The sequence below is a fragment of the Orycteropus afer genome, unplaced genomic scaffold, assembly GCF_000298275.1.
Source record: "Orycteropus afer afer isolate SDZICR_OR568_19922 unplaced genomic scaffold, OryAfe1.0 scaffold00171, whole genome shotgun sequence".
NCBI classification, from domain to species: Eukaryota; Metazoa; Chordata; class Mammalia; order Tubulidentata; family Orycteropodidae; genus Orycteropus; species Orycteropus afer.
In genome coordinates, this window is record NW_006921758.1 from 1,563,353 (window position 1) to 1,587,843 (window position 24,491).

Consider the following 24,491-nt stretch of genomic DNA (forward strand, 5'->3'; position numbering starts at 1 on the left):
GTTAGCAGTCAAGTGCCTTATCCACTATGCCACCATGTAAAAGATGAAATGGCAAAATTCCAATTTTTATAATACACCTGTTCATTAATGTGTGAATGTAAGTAAAGTAAAAGTTGACAGAACAATTATAAGTGCTGTTCATTTGCTGATGGAGTAAAATAGATTGCAGTAATTTACAAATGTCCAAATTCTGTAATATCCGTATCTGTCATGTTAACGTATGTCATATATTTAATATAAAGGCTTTTAAAGATTTCACTGAGATTTGCTTCCCCTGAAGTTTACTTATTCCAAGCATTGGAGTATCATGATTACCTTCAAATAAGGAATTAGGGATCCCTATATATTTTAATGACAGCTTTGGTGGCATAGTGCCTAAGGCATTTGACTGCTAACCAGAAGGCTGGTGGTTCAAACCCACCAGCCACTCCCCAGAAGGGAGATTGAGCAATCTACTTCCATAGAGATATCGCCTCAGAAACCCCTGGAGAGGGTACTATGAGTTGAATCAACTCTACATGAGTATATTAAAATATATAGGCATTACCTTCAAATAAGGAATCAGGGATCCCTATAGAGAGGTCTGGTAGCATCGTGCCTAAGGCACTTAACTGCTAACCAGAAGGCTGGTGGTTCAAACCCACCAGCCACTCCTTGGAAGGAAGGTTGGGCAATCTACTTCAGTAGTGATACCACTTCAGAAACCCAAGGAGGGGTCGCTATGAGTCAGTCTGACTTGATAGCACATAGCAACAGTAACACCATATTAAAATATATAACGCAAACACAATGCACTGCCATGGAGTTGGATTTGACTCATAGCCACCCTTCCTTGGGTTTCCAAGGCAGTATCATTACAGAAGTACATTGCCCAACAACCTTCCAAGGAGGGGCTGGTGGGTTTGAACCAGCGGCCTTCTGGTTAACAGTGAAATGCCTTAGGCACTATTCCACCTGAGCTCCCATTAAAGTATATAGGGATCCTCAATTCCTCATTTGAAAGTAATCATGATACTCCAATGCTTGGAATAAATAGACTTCAAGAGAAGCACATCTTAGTCAAATCTTTAAAAGTCTTTAAATTAAATATATGACATACGTTAACATAACAATTATGGATATTACAAAATTTGGACATTTGTAAATTACTGCAATCTATTTTACTCCATCAGCAAATGAGCAGCACTTATAATTGTGTCAACTTTCACTTACATTCACATATTAATGAACAGGTGTATCATAAAAATTGGGATTTTGTCATTTCATCTTTTTCATTTCTAAATCATGATTTTACTGGAACCTTTACTATTTTCCAGAGAAATTCAATTATTGGTGCATTCATTAGTGTGAGAATTATTGCATTCATTAGTGTGAGATTTGTTTCCATTTGTTCATGGAAATGAACTGGTAGCATTGGGAGAATGCTGGTTATGGATTTTTTTGAAGTGCTTCGTTTTACAGAAATTCAGGTAGAGAGGCTTATGTAGATAAAGTGATGTGCTTAACATCCGTGATCTAGCCAGAAGATCTAGAGAACACTGGTTGTTTGATTTATAGCCCAAATATCCTTCTAGTATATATAAAAAAAATGGAAGCCATGTTACTGTATATCTGCTATGTAAGTATTAAATATATTTGCCTGTAGGTCATAGGTTTTCTTTAAGTTGTCCAGAATGCTAAACAGCAAAGTCATATACTAGGAGTATATCCTGAGGTTAATGAGAATTTTAAGAAATCTTGATTTTCAATCCCTCTATTGCTACTCATGGGTGGTCATTACTCTGGGGAATTCAGTTCATCCTTTTTTACTCCATCCTCCAATGGAGTTAATAGCAATAATTTTTTTCCTGCTATATAGGATTGTTTTGCAAATGAAGTGAAGTAATGTGTGTGTACTAGAAAGAGCAAAGTCTTTAGGACCCAGTAGGTTGAACTTAGGAGCTCTGGTAGCACAGTGCCTAAGACAGCTGAATGCTAACCAGAAATTGGTGGTTCAAACCCACCAGCCACTCCGCTGAAGCAAGACTGGGCAATCTACTTCCATAAAGATTTACCACCTCAGAAACCCAATAGGGGTCGCTATGAATTAGAATTGACTCTATGGCAGTTTTTTTTTTTTTTTTCTGTAATAAGAAAGTCAAGATATTTCCTTAAGCTTTGGTTTCTTGAACTATCAAATAGATGTAAAAACCATTTGCCGACAAGTCAATTGCAACTCCTGGCGACCCCATATGTGTCAAAGTAGAACTATGCTCCATAGAGTTTTCAGTGGCAAAATTTTGGAAGTAGAACGTCAGTCAGTCCTTTCTTCTGAGGCACCTCTGGGTGGACTCAGACCTCCAGTTTTTCAGTTAGCTGCCAACTAAGTTAACCATTTGGACCACAGACAGGGATCAAAACAGATGTACCAGTATCTCATCCAGATTATTGTTAGAAATTTGAGATACCAGATGCAAGTGACCTGCTGTACGACTTAGTACTTACCCCTCAAATTAATAGCTATCATTATAATTTCATTGTCCACAAGAGCATTAGGAATTTGTGGAAAGAAAAAAAAAAAACCTTTTTTCAAACCTTATCAAACCTTAACTCTGCCTAATACAGTTTGTGAAATATCACATCAGCCCTTTTCTTGTGTTTCTGTTTTTTGATAGTTGTTTTTAAGCCTGTTAGAAAGATAAAATAACCTAACACAAGTCCTCATATGGTTGTTATGATTAAATGAGAGAACACAGGTAAAAGCATCTAGCATAGTCCCTGGCATCTAGGCTACTCGATAAATGTTTATCAAGTCTAAATTTAAGGTATATGCCTCATCTAAATAGCAACTATTAGTGTCTTTATCACCAGCCACTTCTCGGAAGGAAGATGGGGCAATCTCCTTCCGTAGTGATACTGCCTTGGAAACCCAAGGAGGGGTCACTATGAGTCAGGTCCGACTCTATGGCACATAACAACAACAGTGTCTTTATGTATCCATAGACATGGCAAATTCAGTTAGATATGTTTCTGATTTTATCTTTTCCAAATAACCTCATCTTGAAGAAGTTATTCATTTTTCAGTAGTATATGCTAAAAGTCAGGTACTTGAAAAAAGTGACTCTGTATTTGAGCCTTATATCTTTATGTAGTAATAAAGAGGCCAAGAATGTTCTACAGGTTTCAGAAATCTGGCGGCTGTTTCTTTAACTCTGCAACTTAGACAGAAGACTTCTGTTTCTTTATGAGCATACTACAGTGAATATTTTGTCTAGCTGCAGGGGAAAAGCTTTGTCATGGACTTTGCAGACAATAGCCTTAAAAGTAAAATGGTCTGCTTTTGGTGCTGGAAGGTTCAGGGGCCTATTGTTAGGGCACAATGGATTTCTATTGCAGCATTCCTGCTTTGCAAAGGTTTGTTAGCTTTTAATGACTGACAGTACTCAATTGCACATACCATGTTGGCTGTGCCCTGTTTACATGCTCCTCAAGAATTTTTGTAAAGGCCTGAAAAAAAAAAGAAAGTGGTGTTTATTTGACCTATTCTGATAAAGTTTAAAAAATTACTGGGAATGTAGAAATGTTGGAAATCCTGACAGGTTTTAAAATTTACTTTTAAAGCCTCACCAAATAGGCATATTGATTATACTCAGAAAACCTAATGTTTTATTACATATAGACATGCTTTTATTTTCAAAACATTATGTATAAACATAGGGTATTTAAAAAAATAAAAGAATTGTTTAATATATTTCTTAAGTGTGAAGATAGAAATGTATTTTGTTATAAAGGAAAAAAAAACAATTCACACATTACATAGGTAAATCTTGACATAGTAGTTGTGGTATGTGGTTCTGTATTTTACCTGTATATGCTGACTAGGTAAAGCAGTGGTCAATCAGAGATTTTCATTGTTTTATTTTATTCAAATCGGAATCAACTCGGCGGCAGTGGGTTTTTTTTGGGTTGAGGGTTAGAAATATTTATACCATTGCAGTTTTTCCAAGGAAACCTGCACTTCCGCTCTTTTGAAAACTCCATACAGGCTTTGCGACTCTGGTAACTTACCGCTGTTAAGATGAGGCCCTGAAAAAAAGACAACATTAACCAAAGACAATGACGAAGGCTCCTTAAAATGCATTTTACTGTGGGGAAAATTAACCAGTTTCTAATAATCTTATGGTCTCTAGGCCAGACGGTCCCTTTGATAAGTTAACATGTACTCCCTTTATGCTCCTAGTAGGGGGTAAACAAATGCCTGAACAAACACAAATACACATAAACACCAATGTGGAGAATGGCAGTGTATGTCTTAGATCTAGATAATAAGTGTGGGTATTGTTATTTAGATGGCACATACTGGGACACTTATCTTTTAGTACACTCCATTTTCTAACTGAATGCAGTGCTAATCGTGGGATTGAAAGCCATTGTAATTGTGTACCCATCTAAATGCTGACAAGAATATACAATTACATTGTTTGGAACTGAGTTTAATGTTTGAGAATTTTGTTAGCATCTACATTTACTTATACATTAAAATTCAACACAAAGGGAGAGGACAAAAACCATGTGATAAATAGACACAAATATCAGACTAATGTATTACCTTGCTCTGTAAAATGTATGTGCCCTTTCCCAATACAGGGCATTTTAAAAGAGTGTGATACAAATCTGAGATAAGCAAATAATAGGTTTCCATTGTAGACATTAGCTATTTCTCTAGGTTTTGCAATCGTTTTAAATCTTCTTTTATATCAACTTTTTTTTTTTTTTTTTTTAATATTCGAAGTACTGGCAAATCTTCCCACAGTGTGCTGGTGTGCTTACCAGCACACAATGTTAAACACATATTATAAAGTGGATGTAACTGTAAACACACAGAGGGATATAATTACATGTAGCAGATTTAAGAGCTAATTCTTTGTCTTTTTTTTTTTTTTTTTTTTTCTTTTTTGCTCACATTTTATCAACATAATTATTTTTTGACTGTGGGCTAACACCCTGAAATTGACAAGCATCCATTATAGCAGGAATTTGTTCACCAAATTGAAAATCAATGAACTGCAGGTTTATATGTACCCATTGTCATAAAGAATTAGTATGGCTTTGTTCCGCAAGAGGAAAAAGCTAATGATTTTGAAACAGCAGGTGACAAAAGACATTCTTTTTTTTCCTCCCTTCTTATCAGTTTGTTGATGAAGTCATCATGGACTGGGGCCCAGATAGGGATGGCCTTATTTTTAGCAGATAGACTTTTAATGAGCTCTATTGTAAACATACTCGTTTTGATTTGCTTACTTTTTTTTTTTTTTTTCTTCTTGTTTATTTAGAAACCCCCAGTATTGAAAAGCTACTCTCGAAGGACTGGAAGGACAAGCTTCTTGCAATGGGATCAGGGAACTTTGGCGAAATAAAAGGTAATGTGCCTGTGACTATTTTGATTTAAAATATTCCAAAATGACTTTGATATTTGAAATCATAAATGGTGATAAATATTTTTGCTTTGACCCTCCCTTTCTGTCTCATGCATTTTCTGTCTCTAGTGTTTTCTCTTTCTACCCTGAAAGGGGCATATCAGGGTTCCTATTTTCTCTGCGTACCTTATAGGATAAACACTATGTTGTCTTAACAGAATAACCCCACTGTATCCTTAACAAACTTTGGTTTTCATCATTTCCTTTTTTATTTAAGTGGTTTATCCTATAAGTGGGAATATACCTTTATCAAGGTTAAAAACTGCAACTTATGTAGTGAGTTTGTATATTCTACATATTGGAAATAAACATATACGTAACCTACAGTTAAAACCCAAAATGAGATGAATGAGTAAGGCATAAATAAATGTTGTTTTATACTCACAAATGTAATATTTTTGGTTTGTTTTATTTGAATCAGCAGTTACATGCAACTAAAAGACAATTTCTAAGTGGACTTTAGAAGACACTGAATATTCGTATTCTAATAAACTTACTAATGACAAGAGCAGATTTAATTTTCTCATATAAAAATAGAATCAAATGGGGCCTTTCAATTAATTTAAAAGCATATTTTCTCAAGGGATAGTAGACAATCTATAGATTTCTATTTCTTGCCAATAGGATACTTAGGATTCTGAGTTGTAAAATAGGATTAATTTTGAGGGAAAAAAATGAGTAACAGCAAGATACTTCTCAATATTGAAATATTTAGTTATATTATTACAGTGTGTATTTTGATTGAGGTTGAATATATATTTAACTTTAGAATTACATTCATATGCATGGCAAAGTATGAATAAGTTCTTTGCCTATGTGTATATGTGCATGTGTTCTCCCAATGAGAGGGGCAGTTGCCTTTCTTAAGGCTGCACTACCTTGAGCATCCTGGAGAAAGGCAGAACATAGTCTTCTCAAATGTTTGGCTTACATGACACCTAATATCTGGATATTTAAAATTTCCAGAAAATGTTTGATTGAATATTTCATTAAGCATTCAGTTAAATGATTAGATGGAGTTACATATAGTAGGCAATGATTAGATGTGAATGGGTAGTGGGAGAATGAATAGGTGCTATTCAAGAAATTTGATAACCAAAATCTACAATGAAATTTCATCAAATTCAGATGTATAATAATTGATGTGCCTTAAAGGGCTTAACGACTCCTGGTAGTGCAGGTTAAACACTTGACTGGTAACTGAAATGTTGGTGGTTCGAACTCACCAGTCTCTCTGTGGGAGAAAGATGTGACAGTCTGCTTTTGTAAAGATTTACAGCCTTAGGAACCCTATGGGGCAGTTCTACTCTGTCCTATAGGGTAATTATGAGTTAGAATTGACTTGACGGCAATGGGTTTTGGGTTTAAAGGGCTTGAAGACAAAGTTTAAAGAAAACTGAGAAGTTTCATTTTCTGAAACAGCAAGGCCTTTAGTATTATTTTGATTGATTTTAACCTATTTGCACTTGAGGTATAGAATTGTATTCTCCAAGGTTCTTTATTCTCCTTTGACCTAGGTAATAACAAAGTAGAGCAGAGACCACCTTTTCCAAGCTTTGTGATCTCATTCCATTGGAGGACAAACATTTTTTCCCTCTCTCGTTTTCCTTCACAAGTCAAACTTAAAAGCAGCAACAACAGTGATGATAAGCTTAGAGGAAAGAGGCTCAGCTGTCCTTTCAGGTTTGCCTGGGGGTTAGTTTAGGAAGCCACGTACTGTCACAAAAGAAGTTTCTGTCTTTAATTTTGAGTTTTTTAAGCTTCACATTCAGACCACAAGTTTGGTTATTGTTCTCTGGTTCTGTACAAAAAGCTGTTTTCTGATGCATTTTAAAAGCAACTGTAGGTCTTTCTTCTGTTGGGGGCATGGTTATTAGGTGCTTGGATCAGGTTTGGCAGTAAACTGGGAAAATACGAGCTGAGTTATTTTTTCTACTGACTGCCCGTGACAGTTGCAATTACTATCCATTGTTCATAGGTGGCTAGAAAGTAGAGAGGATACAATAGTGTGTTGCCCTGTGGGGGTAAATGAATTTGACTTGAAGGTTCTTGGGGGGTCAGGCACGGTGTTTATGTAGTGCCCAGGAATGTGGTTTTTATGCCACCCCAGAAGAAATTAGACGTGAACAAAGGCAGAGCTGTTTGGCAGCTCTTTTTAATGAGGCAAATAAAGTCTCATGTACACGTACACCATTTTTGGAGGAGGGAGGAAAGGGAAGGATAAGTATGAGTTTTTAAAATCTTAACTTATTCAACTATTGGGTAATGGCAATTTAAACAATGTTTTTGAATAGAACCATTCCATGTATTAGGATGTTTACAGGCTTTATTAAGTATTTACAGGGTCTTCATGTGGATTGAAACTTTCTTTTTTTCCATTTAAACTTTTAAGCTGTCCAGTTTTCACTTAAGTGGTAATTAGCTTGGAACATGTGTGTGTGTGTGTGCGCACGTATGCACGCACGTGTGCACGCATCCCTTTCTTAAATGTTTAAAATTGTTGCCAAGTTAAGACTGAGCTCAGTACCAAAGTACCGACTTTAAGTTATTATCAGTAAGTTGCTTTCAGGGTATTTGGACAAATATTAAAAAATACAGCTTGGCAAAGTTTAAAAACATATTTTTTACCATTGCATACTTAGAAAGTAAAAGTGATAAACATTTTTGAATGGGAGAATAAATAAAATTTAATTTACATAGCTCCCTTACATAGTTTAATTGTCAGTAAAGTTCTCATACCCACTTAAAATCAATCTCATTTTTTAAGAAACAGTGTGAGATAATAAAGGTCACCTACTTCTGAAAGCAGATATTTGTTTTTTATGTAGACTATTGTTCCTGTTAAAATTTATACAATTTTATGCTCTGGTGCTTTGGAAATATGAAATAATTAGGTTTTAAAGTTGCATTAGAAACAACATCTAATGAATACACGCATAAATACACTAAATACAGTTTTGTGGAATAAAACAGTTTGACTAAAAGGTTATTCCAACAGCATACAGTTAAGATATTTTATAAACTGATTTACTCTTTACTCCCTGAAGGAATTATTTGTCTCCTTTTTTTCCTAAACAGCCATATAATATAACTGGCCAGTTTACAGTTTTTGCCCTTCTCTCTAGCGGAACACCAAATAACAGTAGTGTGAAAGGTGAGGACTTAGCTTTTATAGTCCCATAGGTATTAAGAAGTGACAACAGCAGCACTTGTGCCCCAGTTAGTGACCAAGAGTGTTACACAATTTTATCAGCTAGCGAGAAATTCCATTATACTGAAGGTCAGGTCATTTCATTCGTGTTTTACCTGAGGGCTGTATCTAGGGGTCCATGGTAGCTTTGACTTATCAAAACAGGTCATTTATTTCTTAACAAAGTAATGGCAAAATTCATATTTTCCTTACTTAATATGTGTTTGTAAAATTATAACACAAATAACTGCATGCACTATTCTCTCATAAATATTTTTGTTTTGATGTATTTATAAAAGTAGGACATTGAGAGGTGTTCTGGCAGGGTCACTCAGAAACATCTAGAGCATTCTTTTCCACCTGCTTTGTTTGAAGAGTTCTTTAGAGCCTGGGTTATGTGCCACTGAGATCCCTGATGGACTTTCCTCACCCTACTCAGAATGCATAGCTTCTTATATAACTAAAATTAATTGAGGCCTGCAAAAGTGTTGTAGCTGATGTTATGGAAAATGTCAACTGCATTTGGCATAATACGTTATTGGCTTTTTGAAGGCTATAATCTTGTTCTTTCTAGAAGATGGGGCATAAGGTCAAATACCAAAGAGCTCTAGAACTGTCACTAGTCAATTTAAAGATATAATCCATTCAGCAATACTATAGCCTTTGAGAGCCCATGAATTAAAGACAAATGCTATGTAGATTCAATGTGTGGATTAAAATGGATAATCTCTCAGGTGGCATGTACAGTTTTGAGATAAAAGGAATGTGTCGATTCAGTTTGTGGCAAGAAAGAAATAATTCTTTTTAAATGACATTTGACAATTTGAAAAGAAGTAGACTTGGGATAGGAATCAGACCCCAAGCAGTAAATCTAGTAAGGGATTCTTGGTAAATTTAAACCATGGAAACTAAAATTTCCGCATTTAGATATCTAAGAGGTTCTATCATTTAGAAAGTTCTTTTCAACCCATTCTTTACAAATTCAGCCTTTTAACTATTTCACATTACCCTAAAAACATGTATGTGTGCACATTCTCTCAAAGCAATTGAAATGTTGATTATTTTCTGAGGGAACTGTTGGACCTGGAATTTGTTCAATTCAGGAGCCTGTCACAAAGAAGGAACAAAACATATAGTCATTTACTTGAAATAGAGTAAATGTTTAATGTTTTTAATCTACTAAGCTTGTACTATTGTTCCTCTGTAGTTGCTGATGAGTGATTTTTTTCACTTTTGTAAAAACTACTTCATAAGAACTAAAGAAAGGCTGCTGGCACACAGCATTTTAAGTTTTCAAAATAAGTTTGGCAATATCTATAAAAGCTGAAAGTGACTTCTCAAACAAAAAAAAAAAAAGTGACTTTCTGTTTCTCAGGATGCCAGCATCCTCATGCCAAAGTCTAAACCCCAGCAAGGGGAGAGAAGAGACTACTCAACAACTGGATCAGTTGATGTGTAAATTAATGATCCGGACCATAAATAAGAAAGTTAACATTACTTTTAAAGAATGTACTTAATAACTGTATGCTTTAAACATAATAATAACTCTTATTTACTCTGGGTTCTATGTTTAAAAATACATATACTCTCCTCAGTATAGTTTCCATTTAAAAATGTATTCATTCATATAACAAATACTCATTTGTGCCAGGGGCTTGAAGATTCTAAAATTAAAAGAATTATAAAGACATGATTTGTTTTCTTGAAGGCAAGGACTCCAAAGCTATTGAAATACTATCCAGATCATTGAATAATGCAATTAACCTAAAATATTTTTCCTGTTTTAAACTAACATTTCTCTTAGTAGGGAAGTGTGGTGTAGTCAAAAAGACTTTTTGTCATATGGCCCTAATTTTTCCAAGTACTTGTGGTTTGACTTTTTGGAAATCAGCTTACCTCATTTTATTTATTTCCTCATCTGTTCATTTTTATAGAAGTTGCAGATTACTATTGATTACATGCCTAATTATGTGACAGGTACTTGTTAAAGATTTCCCTTGGAAAATTATGATAGCAAAGTCACTTTATTCCCATTTTATATATGAAGAAATTGAGACTCAGAGAGATTAATTGTCCAAAATTACATACCATTAGTTGTGGCAAAATTTTGAATGAATACTTCCTGGCTTCTAAGACTGCACTTCTCACCTAGCCAATAAAATCGCACTGGGTGATTTTTTTTAAAATCCTTTAAAACATTTCCACACTCAGCACAACAAGATAAAGAGCCCTACAGATTTGCACTCATGATATTTTGTACTTAAAACTCTTCCTAGCACAGAGGCAATATTCTATTTTGTTAGGCTATTTACCTTCCTTACTGTTGTAGACTGTTAATCATACCGTTGGACCAAAGTTAGGAATCCAGTACATACCTGACGAATGACAAATGAAAAATGTGATGTTTTGAGATGACTGTGTTCAGGTCTGCAAATGAAACAAATTTAATACAGTATTAAAAATAAAACAACAGCTGGTTTTTACTTTGTTTTTGTTGTAGTAGTACAATATATACAGCAAAACTTTTGCCAATTCAACAGTTTCTATATGTATAATTCAGTGATGTTGATTACCTTCTTCATGTTGTACAATCATTATTGCTTTCCTTTTCCTAATTATTCTACCACCAGTATATAAACTAAGCAAAATTCCACCTTTTCCCCTTCTTCCTACCCTTGGTAATCACTAGTAATCTTCGGTTTCTGTATATTTGGTTATGAACCACCAGCCTTCTGGTTAGCAGTCAAATGCCTTAGACACTACGCCACCAGAGCTCCCTTACTTCATATATGTGAGATAATATCATATTTGTTCTTTCGTGACTGAATTTTATTTTTCTTTGGTTCAGCATAATATTTTAAGTTTCATCCACATTGTAGCATAGATCAAACAAAAAAAAAAAAACTCCTTATTTTTTTTCTTTATGGCTGAGTAATGACATAGTGCCTAAGGCATTTAACTGCTAACCAGAAGGCTGATGGTTCAAACCCACCAGTCACTCCTGGGAAGGAAGATTAAGCAATCTACTTCCGTAGTGATATTGCCTCCAAAACCCAAGGAAGGGTCGCTATGAATTGGATCCGACTGGAGGGCAATGAGTTTGGTTTTATTTTTTGAATATTTTATTATGTAAATACTATATTTTGTTCATTCATCTGTTGATGGGCATTTTGGCTTTTCCACTTTTTGGTTTTTGTGATAAATGTAACAAATGCACATTGGTGTACAGGATTCTGTTTCTGTCATGCTTTTATTTCTTCTGGATATATACCTAGGATTGGGATTGTTGGGTCATATAGTAGTACTGTGTTCAACTTTTTGAGGAACTACCAAACTATTTCTGACAGCATCTGCATTATTTTTCATTCTCACCAACAATGGATGAGGATTTCAGTTTCTCCACAATCTCACTAATATCTATTGTTTTCTGATTTGTTTTTTGATCCTTCCCAATTAATGCTGGTGAGGTGGAATATGTGGTTTTGTGGGTTTTACATATTAAGTATAATTTCCAAATGAGTCCATGGAACAACATTCTTGGGAAAAATTCATAAAATGACAATCTTCATTAAAAAGTAAAAATTTCTAATATTTCTTAGAGCCATGCTGTTCAAAAAAAAAAAAAAAAAGATAACAAGGTTGACTTTTGCTTTCACTACAAAAGTAATAATGCACACATCTGTTTCATAATGTTCCCAGAACAAAACATCCATCGATGCATAGGGTGACAGTGGTGAAAGATATAGCTATTTGTCAGATATTTAATTGCTTTCTACAGCAGTTTTACCCTTAATATTGATAGATAGAAAATGGAAGAGTGTGTTGCATGATTTCAGTGTTCAGGGAATACCCACTGAGGAGCTGGCATTTAAGTTACTATCTAGATACATTAAAAAAAAAAAAAAAACTTTTCCATTTAAAAGTAAGTTCCATGAAGAAGGCACCCTCTTCTGGTTTGTCCATTGCATTATCCTTAACCTCTAGAAATGTGTGAGCATACAGGAATTGTTCTGCTCTGTAAATACATTGTGAATGAATTAAAGAAAAAGCCAATGACATGGCTTTGTGAGTGGAGTGGTTCCCAACTGGAGGGGATTTTGCTTCCTCAGTGGAAATTTGGCAATGTCTGGAAACATTTTTAGTTGTCACTTCTTGGCTGGGGTGGGGCAGGGGGGAGGCAATTTAGTGGTGTATATGCTACTGGCATTGAGTGGGAACATCTGAAAATGCTTCCCTTAATATTAGGATTCTAATTACAGCAGTCAGGCAGTTACTCGTTTCAGAGTAAATGTTCCTCTCTAGTGATAGAATCCAAATATTTGAGGTATAATAAATTATTAGGAAATATTTATTGCACATCTGCCCTGAGCATTGCTTGGTGGTATTAATTAAGAGTATAAGACATGGTCTTCTTGCATAAGTTTATGTACAGAGATTTTTTATTTTCCTGATTCGTTCTCTAGTTTGTCTAAAATGCATTAGAAACTTTATTTCCATTCCAAATTGGCACATGAAAATCATAATCCACTAACTATAGCTCTTACTTCCTGAAAAGGCACATGCTTTTTCTGTACAGATTGGTGGGGAAAAATGCAATGGGTTAGGGAAGGGTGACGGAGTTATAACAGATTCTTCTATCTAATTACATATACATGTGGCAAATCCATTATTAAAATACTGCTTAGTGTCTTAGATATGTAGTGAAAATTGTAATTAAAAAGTGTGTTCTCTCCTGTTGCTGGTACTTTACCACAGAGGTCTTGTCTGTCTAGTGAATTTTAGAAGAATAATTAAAAGTGATATTGTTTGTCTTTCAGTGAGCTCACATTTCCTGTGTATCAAATGGTTATTTTAACCTAAGAAAATTCACTGTCGTGTTTAACTAGTTAAGTATGCTGTTTATTTTAAATGACTACCATTACTTCTCCAAATCTTGGATTTATATATAATCTCAGGTGTCCACAATGTGATCTGTTAGTTTGCCAACCACATAAAGTCATTGTGTGTGAGCCTAAATTTGTGTTCTCAAACTTAAACATTTTACTTGTTAATTATATTTTGGTTTTTGTAGAGAGCTTCTGAGTGGCACAAGGGAAAATAGTCTTGACATTGTTTGACTAAACAGATTCTTTACCCCCCCCCTTTAATATGGGATTATTTGATACTGATTCTTAAATATTCAGTTTAAGTATAGCAGAATCATATTATTGATACATATGCCTTGATCTCTTATTTAATAATTACGGTTTTTAATCATGTTTTATCTTACTATTTTAATTAGATTAAAAAAAATACTAAAACCCAAGAACTATGCTTTAGAAATCTTTTTATTGTCCACAGCCTCACATAGAACATTGAAAATAGTAGATGCTCAGCTAACAATTCTTTATTTATTTGCAAAAATCAAAGAAAAAAAGCTAGAGTATTACTTGTCATTATAAACAAAAATCATTGTTTGCTCATTATAGTGTATTTTAACACATAATAGCTATCATTTTTACTGTTGAATGAAAAAGTCTTAAAGATGTGAGGGATATGTTTGTTTATGTATATGTGTTTTGAACCTTGTATTTGGAATAATTCTTTACATAGCAGAGATATTGTCATTGAAAAATTACTCTATTCCCATTTCTCATTTCATGTTTTATCACCATATTATTTTCAGGGACTCCCGAGAGCCTAGCTGAGAAAGAGAGGCAACTCATGGGTATGATCAATCAACTGACTAGCTTACGAGAGCAGCTATTGGCTGCCCATGACGAGCAGAAGAAATTGGCAGCCTCTCAGATTGAGAAGCAGCGCCAGCAAATGGAGTTAGCCAAACAGCAACAAGAACAGGTAAGTAAGAACTAGAGACACAAACGATTTCCTTGCCTGGTATTTATACTACACTATCCTGGGCACACAAAGATGACTGGGAATATCCCTCACTCCAAATAAATGAAAAAAGAAAAAGACCAAAACAAACAAATGAAAAACTGTGATCTTAAGAATCTTAATGACTATGGTGGTTAAGTAAAGCAGAAGTAACAGTAATCAAGGTGAAATTTGATAGATCATGAGCAAAGTACAAAAAGGAATTGAAAAAACATTTCCAGTCCAGAACATTATGAAAGATTTCATGAAACTGGTGATATCTGAGATGAGTTCTAAAGGACAGATAGGATTTAACAAGTGAAGTGAACTTATAATTATGGGGCAGGCAGTTCATTTAGGAGGCTATTACATAATCTAAATAAGGAATGAATGGGTAGAGTAAACTGGGTGGATGGATGACTGTGAACAAAGAGATGGAAAGTATAAACAGGCAAAAGAGTTATTGTAAATAGAATTTTTTTGAGTGGATAAAAAAGAGTGGAAAGGTTTTGAGCCTGAGCAATAGAAGAAATGAGAGATATCTTCAACAGAGTAGCAGAAGTCAAGAGGGCAAATAGAAGGGCAAATTTGGAAAATAAGATGGTTTTATACATGTTGATTTAGAACTATTGTCCAACTGGAAGTTTGTGAAAGACAGAAATAACAATCAGCAGTGTGGAAGAGAGGATTGCTGAGCTAAATTTCTTAGATTATGTACATGATAGTGGAAGTTTAAACCATTGGAGCAGATATGAGTTATTCATTTATTCAAGAAATAATAATTGAGTGCCTCTTACTTTCCAGGCACTATACTAACTGCTGAGACTGCTGCAGTTAACCAGAAGACAAAGACAAAATCCCTAAATTCTAGTGCAAAGAGAGAGACAATTAATAAAGGAACAGAGATATTAACAAAATAATTTCAGATAGCGATAAATAATTAAAAGAAACTTTAAAAGAGCAATGTATAAATATTCATTGGTAAGGCAAGACAGTGCTTCTTACATTGGAGGGTTGGATAGATCTTTATGAGGTTGTGGTAATTGAGCTCATGCTTAAATGATAAAAGAGAGGCAGCCATATTAATATCTAAGGCACAGTATTTCTTGAAGAGGAAGAGCAGATTGATAGGCCTTAAATTAGAGTGGTGGTGTCATGAGAAAATGGAAAGGAACTAAGAGTAGAGCCTTGGGAGATGCTGACATATAGGTCGTAGGGACAGGAAACTAAGCATATCCAGAGTAATCAAAGGTACAGAGAGAGCCAGAAGTGCAATGTCATAGGAACAAGAGAAGATGAAGATTTTAAGAATAGGCAACAGTGTTAAATGCTACAGGCAATTAATGTCATTATTCTAGCACAAACAGGACGTTACTGAATTTGTCATTGTTACTTTTAAGAGTGGTCCTTCTGTGGAGTTTTATAAGCGGAAATATGACAATAAGAACTAACAAAGATACAGTTAGAAAATGGGAACAACACATACAAACTATCAAGTCAGGAAAGTTGCTAGTAATTTGATGGGAAGGTAGCAGGTTTAGAAGGGTCATCTTAAATTTAAGGATGGCATCTATTTTCCTGGACTAAATCCCTTTATATCACATGTTATGTGTTCAGTCCATCACCATACCAAGTGGAAGTGAGGCACTCATTTAGTCATGGGTATTTGTGTCTCTATGGAGTCCTGGTGGAGCAATGGTTAAATACTTGGTCACTGACTGAAAGCTCAGCAGTTCAAATTCACCAGCAGCTCCACAGGAGAAAGGACTTGATGATCTACTTCCATAAAAACTATAGCCCAGGAAACCCTAAGGGATAGTTCTGTTCTGTTATATAAGATTACTGTGAGTCAGCACCGGCTTCACAGCATACAACAACAACAGTTTTTGTCTCTACACATCCAGTCATGATGTTGGCAAATTATGATGTTGGTGAAGAATATTGAATATATCATGGCCTGACAGAAAATGAATGAACATGTCTTGGAATAAGTACAGCCAGAAGGCTCCTTAGATGCAAGGATGGGGAGACTTTGTCTCATGTACTGTGGACATTCATTAGAATGGACTAGTCCCTAGAGAAGAGTATCAACTGGATAAATAAACACAGTGGCTGCAACAATGGGCTCAAACATAGCAAAGGTTGTGAGAATGGCACAGGACGGGGCAGCATTTCATTCTGTTGGACATAGGGTCACTGTGAGTGAGCACCAACTCAACAGCACCTAACACCACCACACACATCCTTGCAGAGCCCTTTAAACAGCTTTCAAAGCATTAAAAAAAGGTGAAGAAATACTCGGAATGCATTGCATTTAAGAGCCCCCCACTCCCCTACTTGTTTCGTTTATGAATGAAAGGTGACATTTTTAAAATGAAATGCTTCATCATATTCATAATAATGTATTTTACCTGTTAGTAGATGTCCCATATTGTCTTGCTTTAATCTTGTGACAAAAGAGTTCAGAATGAAGGTGCAACTATTGGTCTCTTCTTATCCAGAGCACAGAAGAGTGAAGAAAATCAAAGACACAGGGAATCAATTAGTCCAAAGGACTAGTAGACCATGTAAACCTCAGCCTCCATGACCCTGAGACCAGAAGAACTACATGATGGCTGGATACTACTGCCAGCCACTCTGGCAGGGATCATAAAAGAAGATCCTGGATAGAGTGGGAGAAAAATATGGAACAAATCTTAAAATAATAATTAAAAACAATACCAGGCTTACTGGTCTGAGGGACTTGTGGAACCCCTAAGAACATGGGCCTTAGTCACTCTTCAGGCCCAAGTCTCTTGTCTCAACATTCAGCCAAACAATAGAGAACTATGAAGTGAACAATAACACCAGATAGGCACACATTCCTTAGAACAGTCAACCATAAGAGATCAAAAGGGCAGCATTTGCCCAGGAGGTAACACTTGGAAGGTAGCAATGGATAAGACAGGAGGGCAAAGGGAAATGGTAACCACAGGGAGGAAGTAGAAAAGTGCTGTTATATTGTAAGCATTATAATCAATGTCAGGAAACAAAATGAGTATGACTTGTTAAATGAAAAACCAATTTACTCTGTAAACCTTCATTCAAATCGCAATAAAAAGTTAATAATAATAATAATAATAATAATAATAATAATGTGCAACTGAAAAAGGAAGATTTCAGAATGCTCACCTGTGGCCATCAAGAAAAACAGTACTCTTCCTTAATTCTCAATGCCTTTGAACATCTGAATTCCAGAAAATCCTAGAGGCCTCTGAAAATGTACCTACAGATAGGGGTGTGTGTGTGTGTGTGTGTGTGTGTATCTGTCTATCTGTATGTTTTTGTTTTTGTTTTCAGAGAATCCCTACTTGCCCTGATGGGTCTGAGGGCAAACTTGTCCTGAAAAATTTAAGCAATCTGTAATGGAGAACAAGGCTTTTTCTTTCTCTTTCACATACTGAGCCCTCCCTGAATGAATATCATCAGAAGATTCTAGAATTTTTTTTTTTCTTTTCACTTCATCAAGAGCTCTGACATTCTTCTTGGAACTTTAGAGACCCATAAACTCTTCCAGAGTTTCTTTACTGTGTAGGAGAGATGCCGGGCAATGACGCCTACACAGCCTGAGGAAAGATCCCTTGTGACAGCAACAGGTCAGGTTTCTAGAGTGTAATCTGCTCTCCTGTATTTTCTCTATCATAGGTAGGCTACGGTGACTATGGTTTTGTTGTTGATAGGTTCCATAGAGTCATTTTCACTTCATAGCAACCCTATGTGACAGAACAGCCCCACAGGAATTTCTTAGCTATAATCTATATGGAAGCAGAGCTGCAAGTCTTTCTCATACAGATCTGGCGGGTAGGTTTGAACCACCACACTTTCAGTTAGCAGCTGCTCACTTAACTGTTTGTACCACAAGGATGCCTTACAGTGAGTATAAACCCAGAGAATTGACTGCCGGCATTTATAGTTATCACTTTTATGATCACTGATCATTTCATCAGGAGACAGGGAACTCTGTGAAAGACATTTTATACTTATTCCTTAAGGCTCTGCTCAAGTCCATCTTCTTAGAGAGCCTTCTCCTAGCACTCCCTACTCAGTGTTCAGTGCTCCTACTCTGTGAACTCTAATATTCTGATGCTTGTTTATGAAACTCTGAACTCAATTCCACATTCATCTATTCAACAAATATTGACTGAGCCAGAGTCTGTCTCAGTTGCTGGGGATACAGCAGAGAATAAAACAGATAAACATCTCTCATGTGTTCACTTTTACTTGCGGGGAGATAGACAATGAATAAATAAACTAATAAAATACAGTATATGTTGAAAAGTATTAGGGTGAAAAACAAAGCAGGGTATTGGGGAGGGTGCCAGGTAGAGAGATAAGCTATTTTAAAACATATGCTCAGGAAAGACTTCATTGATAAGGTCACATCTTTTTATGACCAGTATTTGTAGGAGGTGAACAAGTGAGCCATGCAACTACCTAGGAAAAGGGTGTTCCAGATGGAAGAAAAGCAAATGCAATAGCCTAGAGGCAGGTATTCCCTTGGAAAATGTGTTCAACAGGCCAGTGTAGCTAGAGTGGAGTGACAAGGAAGAGAGAAGGAAGAGATGAAATCAAAGAGGTAGCAGGAGGACAAATTATGGGAGCTCTGTGGGCGTAGTGCCCCCAGAGTTAACCAGAAGGCTGGTTGTTGAAATCCACCAGCCACTCCTTTTAAGGAAGATTGGACAATCTACTTCCATAGAGATACCACCTTGGAAACTCAAGGAGGGGTTGCTATGAGTCAGACCCTACTCGACGGCAGTAATTAGTAATGTAGTACAGACATCCTGTGAACACTCACTTTTATTCTGAGACAGGTTTTGAAAAGATCAGTAATATCACACAACTTTTATGTTAAAAATCTCTCTCCAGGTGTTGGATTATAATAGACTGTAAGGAGAAGGGCAGAAGCAGAAAGAGAAAATAGGAAACTGTTATACAAATCCAGGCAGGAGATGACAGTGGCTTGGAAAAGGAGAAAGCATGAAGTGTGTAAAGTAGTTAGATTCTTGATATATTCTTAGGGTATCACTAAAACGAATTACATATCACTGGAAATATTGATACCTGGGAAGAAACAACCAGACTTAAAGAAAAGAGTATTTTTTTTTTCCCTACCATCTTCTTCCCTACATTTTTATCAGGAAAAAAGGCATTTACTATATTCCTAAGATAAAATAAAATCATTAAAATAATGAGAACTTTACCTATGTCTATAAAGGAAATAAGAAATTACTCTATGTAGACCTACCTGCATTACAGGTTCTTAACTTTCATTCACAGTGTTAACTCTACATGTATCCATTATTTCCTGAATTTGTAGCTAGATACAAAAGTTAAGGAAATATTTTTGCACTGAAAATGATAGTGATTATAACATGATGAGAATAAGAACTAGAGTATATTTATAAGAGAATGATAAATTTCTTGAGTTTAGGAGTTGCATTTTCATTAGTAGGTTTTCTACCCTATATCATGTAATAAAATGTTTAAAATATTCTTCTTTCACACATTCTTCATCAAGTATTTTTCAGTACCCCTTATGTATCAGACTTTGTGCAAATGGTGAGCAAAATACACATAATCCCTATCTGTTCATAAACTTCTTCCTAGGAGTCAGAGAGATGTAATAGCAAAGTCAAAGAATCAAAAACAAATAAATATTAAATTATAATGTGATATATTATTAAGTAAATGTAGAAAGTGTTATGAGAGTAAATAAAAGGAGAACTATTATGCTATTTCCTGGCTTAGAAAATTCTTAAGATGACTATATGGAAGGCTAAAGTTCTAGGTTTAGTTTTGAACCTATTGAATTTGAAGTACCTTCAAGTACACAGTTGGATAAATGGATTTGAAGCTTAAAGCAGAGGTCAAGGCTAGAGAAACAAATTTATAAGCCCTTGGCATACATGTGAAAATAGGCAAGAGGGAAAAGAAAAGGGCATAAATCTGAGACTTATGCAACTACAGCATAATATGGCTGGATAGAACCATTAAAGATGACTGAGAAGGAATATCTGGAAAGGTAGGACAAGACCAGAAATGTGCAATGTCATTAAAGCTGAGAGAAGAAAGTAGTTCAGGATCAAAGGAAAGCCCTTGAGTATTGAATACTGCTGAGCGTTCAAAAAAAATGAGGATGAAAAAGACAAAGAAATTCGAAAAAGAAAAACAGTTCAGAATTAGACAAATGGATGTGATTAGTGACTCGATTAAGAATCATTTGGGTAAAGAAATGAGAATGGATTTTGTTGAGTAGTGGGTGGTTTAAGAATTTGTAGGAAGAAGAAATAAGGACATTTTTTATCAGGGAAAAAAATAAAGCCCTCACTGAGGAATGCAGTGGAGTCTTTGGGTGCTGCAAATGATTAGCAGGCTGTGCTTCTAACTGAAAGGCTGGAGGTTCAAGTCTGCTTGAAGCACCCCAGAATAGGCTGAAAAATCACCCACTGAAAACCCTATGGAGCATAGTTCTACTCTGGTACACACGAGGTCACTGTGAGTCTGAGTCGACATGATAGCAATTGGTTTTATGTTTTTTTTTTTTTTGGTTTAAGGAATACAATATCTTCCAGTACTTTCTACACTGAACTACACTATTCTAAACTACACCAAACTGCTCAGACACAGCCACACCCCTGTTTATGCAATATTCTTTCTTTGGCTGAAAATGTCAGAGGAAGTGCCTTCCTAATATAAAACCAGGAAGAGGGATTTTTACAACTCTAACATTTCATACTGGAATAGATCACTGTTGCCACGTGGTAGGCTTTGTTTGTTTTAGGTCAAAGGAAGCATAATTGTTCCTGAAGAATAAATACCTCTTTGGATCCCCATAAGGATGAATTGCTGATAATTTAGAGGCACAACCATATTTATTTTCATCATTAAAGTGTCAAGTCAGACTTTAAGAAACAGAGCACTGGTACTTTACCTCCAGGACTAAAATCCATTTTTAAAATTTTCATGTGCGATTTCTCCACAGATTGCAAGACAACAGCAGCAGCTTCTGCAGCAACAACACAAAATCAATTTGCTTCAGCAACAGATCCAGGTCAGAAATCAGAATTTCATATATACTTCCAATTATAGTATATATTTTGTTTCTCATTCTTATGTGACTTAACTGAAATAGCCTTCAAAATAAAAATTACTCTCAGCCTAATTCACAAAAATGTTGGTTCCTGTACATGCAAATCTTGCAACTGGTGGTTTTCTGTGACATAACTTACTGTGTTGGGGAGCTGCATGTTAGGCAAGCTGATAGTAATTTCCAGTCTATGATGAGAGGAGATTATTGTAAAAGGATGTTTAACTTTTTTTTCCTATACGTTAATGTTCAAAATGTGTCTGTCAGTGTTCTTAAAGGTTTGGTGCAAGGGAACCAAAGCAGATAGGTACTGTAGATTTTCAGTTTGAGGGCCAGTGATGGAACTTTTTTATTTTTTTTACTGTCTGCTCAAAGACCATGTGTGATAAAGGTGGGAGTTAAGGAAGGTAATGGTTTGGCATCCAAGTTAAATTTCACCCTTGATATTATCTGTAGAAACCAAGTCTGAGGGATCTGTCACCTTCATATTTTTCTTATATGGGAATTTAGAATTATGAGAAGAATCAAATAAGGAGAGAAGGCACTGAATCGGTTTTTTAAAAAATTAAATTGTCAAGGATGTCCTGTCTCTACCACTTGCTAGTGGCATAAACTTTCATAATATTTTTAGGTCCCTTTTCTGAAAATGGGGATAATAAAAACACCTACTTCATAGAGATTTATGAGAATTTAATGACATCGCGTATGGAAGCCATAGTATAGTGCCAAAGCTCATAGTAAGTCCTTCAGTACAGATTTACTCTGACTAGCAAAAACAGAAATCTCATTCATTAAGCTATAAATCCAGCCCTTGTTGTTGTTGTTGTTAAGTATCCTCAAATTAGTTCTGACTCATAACAACCTGATGTATAAAGGAACAAAACATTGTCTGGTCCTGTGCCATTCTCAAAATTGTTACTATTTTTGAGCCCATTGTTGCAGCCACTGTGTTAGTCCATCTTATTGAGGGTCTTCCCCTTTTTTGCTGACCCTCCACTTTACCAAGCATGATAACTTTATCCAGGGGCTGGTCCTTCCTTATAACATGACCTAAGTACCAGAGACAAAGTCTCATAGTTCTTGCTTCTAAGGAGCATACTGGCTGTACTTCTTCCAGGACAGATTTATTCATTCTTCTGGCAATCCATGTATTATATTCAATATTTTTCATCAACAACGTAATTCAAATGTATCGATTCTTATTTGGTCTTCCTTGTTCATTGTCTGACTTTCATATGCATATAAGGCTTTTGAAAATACCATGGCATGGGTTAGGCACACCTTGGTCTTCAAAGTATTAAAGAATCGATGCATTGAATTGTGGTGTCAGTGAAGAATACTGAAAACACCATGGACTGCCAGAAGAAAAAACAAATCTGTCTTGGAAGAAGAGAGCCAGAATGCTCCTTAGAATCAATGGCCAGACTTCATCTCATATAATTTGGTCATGTTGTCAGAAGTGATGGGTCCTTGGAGAAGGATATTATGTTTGGTAAAGTAGAAGGTCAGAGAAAAAGAGGACGACCCTCAAAAATGAGAAGGATTAACACAATGGCTATGACAATGGGCTCAAGCATAGAAAATATTGTGAGGATGGTACCAGACCTGGGACAGTGTTTTCATTTTGTCGTACATAGGGTCACTATGAGTAGGAGCCTACTTGATGGCACCTAACAACAAAAAACCAACAACTTGTTGTAAAAAGAAATCCTTGACAACTTCGATCTTTTCTCCGTTTATCATGATGGGTTGCTTATTGGTTGTGAGGATTTTCATTTTCTTTATGTTGAGAAGTAAGCCATACTGAAAGCTGTAGTCCTTAACCTTTTAGTAAGCTTTAAGTTCTCTTCATTTTCAGCAAGCATGGTTGTGCCATCTGCATATTACAAGTGTTAAAGACTCTTCCTCCAATCTTGATGCCATGTTGTCCTTCATATAGTCCAGCTTCTCAGATTATTTCCTCAGCCTACAGATTGAGTAAGAATGGTTAAAGGATACAATCTTGATGCACACCTTTCAGATTTTAAACCATGCAGTATCTCCTTGTTCTGTTCAAACAACTGCCTCTTGGTCTATGCACAGGTTCTTCATGAGCACATTTAAGTGTGCCAGAAATCCTGTTCTTTACAGAGTCATCCATAATTTGTTATGATCCACACAGTCAAATGCCTTTGCATAGCCAATAAAACACAAGTAAACATCTTCCTGGTATCCTCTGCTTTCTGCCAATATCCTTCTTACATCAGTAGTGAAAATTCTTATTCCATGTCCTCTTCTGAATCTGGCTTGAATTTCTGGCAGTTCCCTGTTATGTACGGCTGCAACTGTTCTTCAATTATTTTCAGCAAAGTTTTACTTGTATGTGATATTAACGATAGATACTACTATCATTTACCTGGAGATGACTGTTAGTTTGCAGTTGACTAATTTGGGGAGAAAAATTATCATTCTCTTGACTTTATATTTTAAGAATCCAACATATTTTAATAAGTATATGTATATATATCACAAACATAACAAACAAAGATTTCCAGATTTTTTCATTCACAAATTGAATAGGTTTTAACTTCTTTTGCCAGCAAAGTTTCTCCAATTTTTCTAAATGGGTCATGTACACATAATTTCAAGATCATCTGGCCCAATGGGGGTTTATTCATTTTTGTTCTGGGGTCCCTAGGTGGCACAAATGGTTAAGCAGTTGTGTAATAACCAAAAGGCTGGAGGTCTGAATCCAACCTGAGGTACCTTGGAAGAAAGTCCTGGTGATTTACTTCTAAAAGTTTATAGCCATTGAAAACCTTATGGAACTGTGCATTGTACTCTGAACAACATGGAGTTACCCATGTGTCAGAATTGTGGT

General features: G+C 35.6%; 1 protein-coding gene across 1 annotated transcript in view; it reads left to right on the forward strand.

Moving 5' to 3' along the window:
• The window catches only part of SOX5 (SRY-box transcription factor 5), a 741,525-nt gene that overhangs the window by 400,467 nt on the left and 316,567 nt on the right, over nt 1-24,491 (forward strand). The window contains exons 4-6 of the mRNA XM_042781780.1: nt 5,313-5,399; nt 14,312-14,484; nt 21,527-21,595. Coding sequence (XP_042637714.1) covers nt 5,313-5,399; nt 14,312-14,484; nt 21,527-21,595 — 329 coding nt within the window. The remainder of the gene's footprint in view (nt 1-5,312; nt 5,400-14,311; nt 14,485-21,526; nt 21,596-24,491) is intronic.